The sequence below is a fragment of the Priapulus caudatus genome, unplaced genomic scaffold (genome assembly GCF_000485595.1).
Source record: "Priapulus caudatus unplaced genomic scaffold, Priapulus_caudatus-5.0.1 Scaffold2498, whole genome shotgun sequence".
Lineage (NCBI taxonomy): Eukaryota > Metazoa > Priapulida > Priapulimorpha > Priapulimorphida > Priapulidae > Priapulus > Priapulus caudatus.
This window is the reverse complement of record NW_014579559.1, coordinates 3,810-11,212: the sequence shown is the minus strand read 5'-3', so window position 1 is coordinate 11,212 and position 7,403 is coordinate 3,810. Positions and strand designations below refer to the sequence as shown.

General features: G+C 42.6%; 1 protein-coding gene across 1 annotated transcript in view; it reads right to left on the bottom strand.

Moving 5' to 3' along the window:
* LOC106818758 (sodium-dependent multivitamin transporter-like) overlaps positions 1-7,403 on the bottom strand; it is a gene marked incomplete at its 5' end in the record, with an annotated part of 14,220 nt that overhangs the window by 6,469 nt on the left and 348 nt on the right. The window contains 3 exons of the mRNA XM_014823430.1: positions 5,389-5,469; positions 5,751-5,870; positions 6,265-6,411. Coding sequence (XP_014678916.1) covers positions 5,389-5,469; positions 5,751-5,870; positions 6,265-6,411 — 348 coding nt within the window. The remainder of the gene's footprint in view (positions 1-5,388; positions 5,470-5,750; positions 5,871-6,264; positions 6,412-7,403) is intronic.

Below are 7,403 nucleotides of genomic sequence, written 5' to 3'. Positions count from 1 at the left end.
AGTAGTAGTATATATATATATATATATATATATATATATATATATATATACTTAATACTATGTTGGCTCACATTTTCCCTACATCTTCTCATCGAATTAATTCTAGAACAAAATCAAAATACTATCCTCGTGAGATTCACCAACGAGTGCATAATTTGAACGCATCTACGTATTTGAATATATCAATATGGCGAATGCTAAACGTATTTCTAAAAAAGTGCGGGAATATTTCAATGCGTACTCGAGCAGTGTTTCGTTGGAGAGGGGCGGCAGTGTCATATTAACGGGACAACCCTCGACGGACGTGTCCAGGTAGGGCGGTACGATGTAGTCTGCGTAGTAGGTGGCACCCAGACCCAGCCACATGCTAGCGATGAAGGCAGTCAGTGTGCCGACAAACGCCCCCTGTGATCAAAATGACGGATGTGAAAACAAAATGTCGGGTGTCAAATCACAATGTCGTGTGTCAAATCACAATGTCGTGTGTGAAATCATATTGGCGGGTGTGAAATCGAAATGTCGGGCGTGAAATCGGGGTGAAATCAAAATGGCGGGTGTAAAATCAAATGTCAATAGTTTGAAACTTAGTGCGTGGTGAGTGCGGTGTTGTGTTACTGACCGTGATGATTATATATTATTAAGCCAACACCTTTTCTAGTCTCTGTTATGTCCGACTGCATATCACAATAGCGTAGAGTCACTCTCAGTCTGTACGAATTATGGTGTAACTGTATATGTCTTAGCTTGTCTCTCTATAGATAGGATATAGGAGATATGGTGTGGCTGTGTATGTCTTAGCTTGTTTCACTATAGATTTATGGTTTATAGATTTATAGAGTTATGGTGTGGCTGTGTGTGTGTTACCTTAGCATTGCTCCATGGGAAAAGCATTCCTAGCAGAAATACTCCTAGAAGTGGTCCACCAACTGTGCCGTTTACCAGAATTGATACCTAAAACCAAGATGTACATTCAGTCATTCACTCTTTACTCCTGGAAGCTTTAATACTTGTTCATATTCAATTTAATTGAACGATGTGGACGGGGCGGATTTCTCTTTAAATCCAGTGGACGTTATTTATTGTACACATTTTGAACCAGTTGTGAACATAGTTATGACCATCGTAAGTCTATATGCCATAAATTATGCAGGACGCTCAACCCTAACCCTAACCCTACCCTTAGGCATACCCTAACCCTAACCCTTAGGCCTACCCTCACCCTAACCCTAACCCTAACCCTTGGGCCTACCCCAACCCTCATCCTAACCCTAACCCTCATCCTAACCCTTAGGCCTACCACAACCCTAACCCTTAGGCCTATCCCAACCCTAACCCTAACCCTCACCCTAACCCTTAGGCCTACCACAACCCTAACCCTAACCCTTAGGCCTACCACAACCCTAATCCTTAGGCCTACCCCAACCCTCACCCCAACCCTCACCCTAACCCTCACCCTAACCCTCAGGCCAACCCTAACCCTGACCCCGTGACCCTGACCTGGACCACGCCCTCTGCGCCGGATATGATGAATGCGAGGCCGAGGCTGATGCATCCGTACAGCATGGCGAGTGCCTTGGTGATGCGTGTCGCAGTCTCCTGTCGCAGGTGCCCGTAGAACGGCTTGATGCCATCCTCCCATGTGACGGCCGCCAGCGAGTTGAGACCAGACGATATCGTACTGCAAGCAACGACGTTGCAGTAGCGAGAGCGAGAGAGATAGTGGAAGAAAGAAGAGAGGGAGAGGAGAGATATAGAGTGAGAGAGAAGAGAGAGAGCGCACGAGTGAGAAAAGAGAGAGAGAGCGAGATAGGGAGGACAGATAGAAGGATGGATGGATGGACGGACGGACAGACGGATGGATGGATATATTTATATATATATATATATATAAAGTATATATATATCTCAAGAGTACATAATAGGAGATTATATCTTATTATTTATCCTATTTATCCTATTATATCCTATTATAGCTTATAATCTCTTATTATGTACTCTTGATATATATATATAAATAGATAAATATATAGATAGATAGATAAATCGATAAATATCTATATTCCTTTATTCATTCATCCACTCATCTTTTATTTATTTGTTTATTTATTCAATTTTCCTCTCACCACATGTACCTCTATGTACATCTATGTACCTCTATGTGATATCGTTCATGTGCTGCCTCGCAGGGAGTCGACAAGGTCGGCGGATTCAGCGAAATGTGGGCCAGGTGCAAGGAGAACGGACGCATTGACGGCATCATGTGAGTTCCTTAGTCCTTGGCATGACCTCTAGCTAACCTGACTTCTATAGGTCACGCGAAGCAGCCGCGGCTTTCGCGTGACGTCATTGCGAATGACGATGACGTTGTCGTAGATGTGTAGGACGCGAGATGTGATCGCCTAAGTCTAACAACATTCATACACGTATTTGGGTGTTGGTACGCGAGCGCGTTTCTACATGTAATTATATATATATAGTTGTGCGTGCGTGCGTGTGTGTGTGCGCGTGTGCATGTTGGGGAGGGGGGGGGGCGTGTACGTACGCGTGCGTGCGTGCGTTCGTTCGCGCGTGCGTGCCGACAGCTATCCAACTACCATTTACAACCCGTCGTGCACCGCAGATGGGATCCGGATCCGACGATCTACCAGTCCGTGTGGAGCATGACAGTCGGATACACGTTCTACTGGCTGGCCTTCTACGGCGTGAACCAGGTTCTCGTGCAGCGATACTGCAGTATGCCCACACTACGGGACGCGCAGAAGTAAGTTTACCTATCAAAAGGGACTACGTCCGGGCGGTGGTCGGAAACAAAATTTGTCTTAAATTGACTAGGTCAGCATAAGTTGCACCAGAAAATAGTACATTTTTGTGTTATTTGTACAAATTTGTAACGAAAACATTAGTCTTAACATTAGTGTTAACGATAAATTTATGTTCTCGCAGACCGTTGATAAAAACGTGGTAAAGTTACGGGTTTCTGCTATGCAGTGTGTAAGGTCTGTAAGGGTCAGGTCTAGGAGAAAAAGTTAATGTTAATTGACTAATGTTAAGAGTAATTTTCTTTCTGACAAGGGGTCCCTATGTCTTCCGGTGTTGAGGTGGTATCGAGCACTCTAGGTCTGGTGGGTTCGGGGAGCTGTGGGGGGAGTTTTTCGGACCACTTGACCTCTTAGTTTAGCTGTTTTAATTAGTATTCTTTAGTGTATGACGCGGTAACATGCACTCCATTGTTTGCTGCTCACCCACTCTGCTGCGTTTGTTCCCACTCCACGTTTTTTCTCGCACTCTAGCGTTTTGTTGCCCCTGCTCGTTACCTTTGGCATTCTACTCTTAGGGTAATACTCGACTGTTTGCATTAGGATATTTTAATTAGCTTCACTGTTTGATTGTACTCCGCTATTTGGTGCACATTTTGTTTTTTGGGTACTACTGCACCATTCGTATCACGACGTTACTGCATGGCAGTGAATAGAAAAAAATACATTTGTGTTAGATACTCCACTGTTTGCTTAGACTCTTAGAGTATCATTTTACATATATTAGCACTCATTTTATGTACTGTATCTTACACTGAATTGCTATGTTTAGCCTATAGGCAATTCTGCACTGTTTTCATATGACCCCCTTACCACTGTCTTCATATGACCCCCTTACCAGTGTTTTCATATTACCCCCTTACCACTGTTTAGGTGACACTGACCTACCACCAGGGTAGGTAACTATCTGATATGGTTATAGGGTTAGGGTTAGGGTTAGGGAGTATTAAGCGTAAGCGACTCCCTAGACTCGTTAGTGGAGTAGGCGAGGTACGGTCCGGCATATTAGATAGTACCAGGGTACGTTCCGGCAGTAGGCCCCTACCCAGGGAGACATTGACCCTTTCAGCAACACTAACCTACCATCACACTGGTTGCTAATATAATAAAGTAAATAATAAAATAAATAATATAATAAATGCTAATAAAGTAACTCGCTCTCTACGTTTGTGTAATATCTGCATTACATTAATCTGCATGACTCCACTGTTTTTATGTATAACATCGCGCCACCACGCTGGCAGCTTAATTGTAAGTCGCTTTGTTTAAAAAAAAAATTTAATATCTGTTAGTGTATTACATTACGCTATATAGGTCATATATACTGTCCTAGCACCACACTGGTAGCTATGGTAACTTGCTCTCTTAATGTTTTTTTATTTAATATCTGTATTACATTACGCTATATTATACTGTCCTCTGCACCACACTGGTTGCTATGGTAACTCGCGCTCTCTCAATGTTGCAGAGCTATCTACATCAACATGTTCGGTCTGCCGTTTGTACTGGGCCTGTGCGGATTCACTGGACTGGTGATGTACGCTTACTACGTCGACTGCGACCCTCTCGCTAGCGGCCAAGTAGCGGAGAAGGACCAGGTGAGGTGGAAGTCTATAAGTAATGAAGGGTTAACGGGGAGAAGCGCGGGTGAAAGACAGACGGACAATCAACTATGGAAATAGTGAGCCAGACTTAGGTATAGTTATGTCTGTCTAATAATATACTAATTAGGGTTATCTAATAATATACTAGTTTGAGTTCTCTAATAATATACGATAATATACTTATATATAATAACATACTATAATATAATATAATATATCATATAATATACTCATATATCATATAATATACTTATATATAATATAATATGCTAGGTACGTTTACATAATAACATAGATACTGTTTAAGCTGTATAATTATATAGTTAATATTAGATAATATTATAAGAATTACATATATAATTGTATGTTTGCAGCTGCTGCCGTTGTTTGTGATGGAGGTTCTGGGATTCCTACACGGCATCCCCGGACTGTTCATGGCTGCCCTCTTCAGCGGTGGACTAAGGTAGCGCATCTGCTTCCGCGCAGATAAATACATAAATAAATAAATAACGCGGGTGGCTATCTGGTGTTTGATGTGCATGCTGTTAATATTTCTAATGAACACTTGAGGAGAGGAGGCGTGATAGAAATCGCTTTATGTATTTCTCGGTGAAATGTAGGCCTAATCTGGGAGTGAGTCCACTGAATAACTATCTCTCTATATATGTATCTATATATATATATATGTGTGTGTGTGTGTGTGTGTGTGTGTGTGTGTGTGCGTGTGCGCGTGCGTGTTTGTGTGCGCGCCTGTGCATGTGTTTGTGTGCGTGTTTGTGTGCGTGTGCGCGCGCGCGTGTTTGTGTGCGTGAGTTTGTGCGTGTGTTTGTGTGTGCGTGTGTGTGTGTGTGCGTGTGCGCGCGCGCGTGTGTGTGTGCGTGTGTGTGTGTATGTACCAGGAGTAAATAATCACAATGAGATACTCCTGATATGTATGTATATCGTTGATTGCATATCGGCCTACTTACTAGAAAATAAATAGCAATCATTCCTCCAAACATCACGACCATTTGGAAGACGTCAGTCCATATGACGGCTTTCAGTCCACCCTATATAGTTACACAAACATTAATAACACATTATATTGATACAGTATTGATTCATTATTAGTAATAATAACAACAACAACAACAACAACATTAATAATAATAGTAGTGGTAGTAGTAATAATAATAATAATAATACTAATACTACTACTAATAATAATAATAACAACAACAATAAGAATAAGAACAACAACAACAACAACAATAATAACAATAATAAAAATTATAACAACAATAATGATAACAGCAATTATAATAAAGATAATGTATAATTAGATACTCACGATCGTCGTGTAGAATGTGCAGACGACGGCGACGATGACCATGATGATCCAGATGTCGAGTCCCGTGACAGCGTTGACGGCTAGTGACGGTGCGTACAGCACCACAGCCAGGTACAGCAGCTGCAAATGTGAAGCCATGTGTGACCAACTCGCTGCTGTGTTTGTATGTGTGTATGTGTGTGGGAGGGGGGTGTATGTATTGTGCGTGTGTGTGTGTGTGTGTGTGTTTGTATGTGTGGTGGGGAGGGGGGTATGTGTGTGTATATATGTGTGTGCGTGTGTACAGCAGCTGCAAATATGAAGCCATGACCACGTGATGATCACTAGCGAAGCCATGACCACGTGATGATTACTAGCGAAGCCATGACCACGTGATGATCACTAGAGAAGCCATTACCACGTGTTTGGTAGTAGTGACGCCATGACCACGTGAGGAACCCACAGTAATAGGAGTGACGTCTTTGCATTGACCATAGATATATACAACACATGTTGTATATATCTATGCATTGACCTTGAACGCCGTAGCTTCCGTTGCTACACACCGCTCTTCATAGGTGAGCATCAGTATCGGCTTCTGCAATATACTCACCATTTGTATCGTGAAGAGAATCGAGCCCAGAATGCGCACTGGCTTGGACTTGTAGCGCAACTCTAGATACTGGAAAGAAAAAACATACAGTAATCACCACGACAGACAGAGGTAAGTACAGATTTGATTATTTTATAATTTATTTTTTTACAGATTAATTGCCGAAAATGAAATTATTAATTCTGCTCAATACCACCTCTAACCCCCGTTTAAAAGCAATGAAATGGTGCTTTGCTGATGTTCCACTAATGCTAAAAGTTTGTTTCTATCGTAGTCGTGATTTATTTATCATAATGCGATATAGCTAGCACTGCGTGGCAACGCATAATCTCGGATATCATCTTCTTATCGCATGTTGCTATTTACCTAGTAATGACCCGTCTTAGTCTTACCGTTTCTCGTCCGTCGTAGATATGTTCTAGTCTAGTACCTTATAGTCTCGTCTATAGATATCTCTACGTGATAAAATACGTTATGTATCTGTGTGAACACGTCGGGGCAGAAACCTAAACCTGCTGTTAGCACTCACACCGTGGACTTTAGAGCCAATAGTTGTCAGAAACAGACAGACGAACTCGTAGCAAACCTTATGTAACTTCTACGCTACACAGCGAGATGCGTGTGTGCTTTCTCTCACGATGCCATAACTTTCGTACGTGATGTGAACAACGTATTCATAGTTCAATCTTTTTTAACGGCTGCGCGCGTGCTCATGTGCGCGCATATGCGTGCGTGCGCGTGTGCGTGTGCGAGTGCAGGTGCTTGTATGTGCGAGTGCGCGTGCGTATGTTTGTGCGTGCGTGCGCGTCTCTGTGTGCGTGCGCATCTTTCGTGTACGTGGTTGTATGCAGGCATATGGTCGCGGCTAGGGCGTGCGTTACCTACATGCATAGATACAGATTCCCTTCTCAATAAAACGTATACATATTCACCCTGGATTGCATGGTTCAGCTCAGCTTCATTTTAAATCCTTAGATATCTGTCTCTCTCTCTCTCTCTCTCTCTCTCTCGCTCTGTGTGTGTGTGTGTGTGTGTGTGTGTGTGTGTGTGTGTGTGTGTGT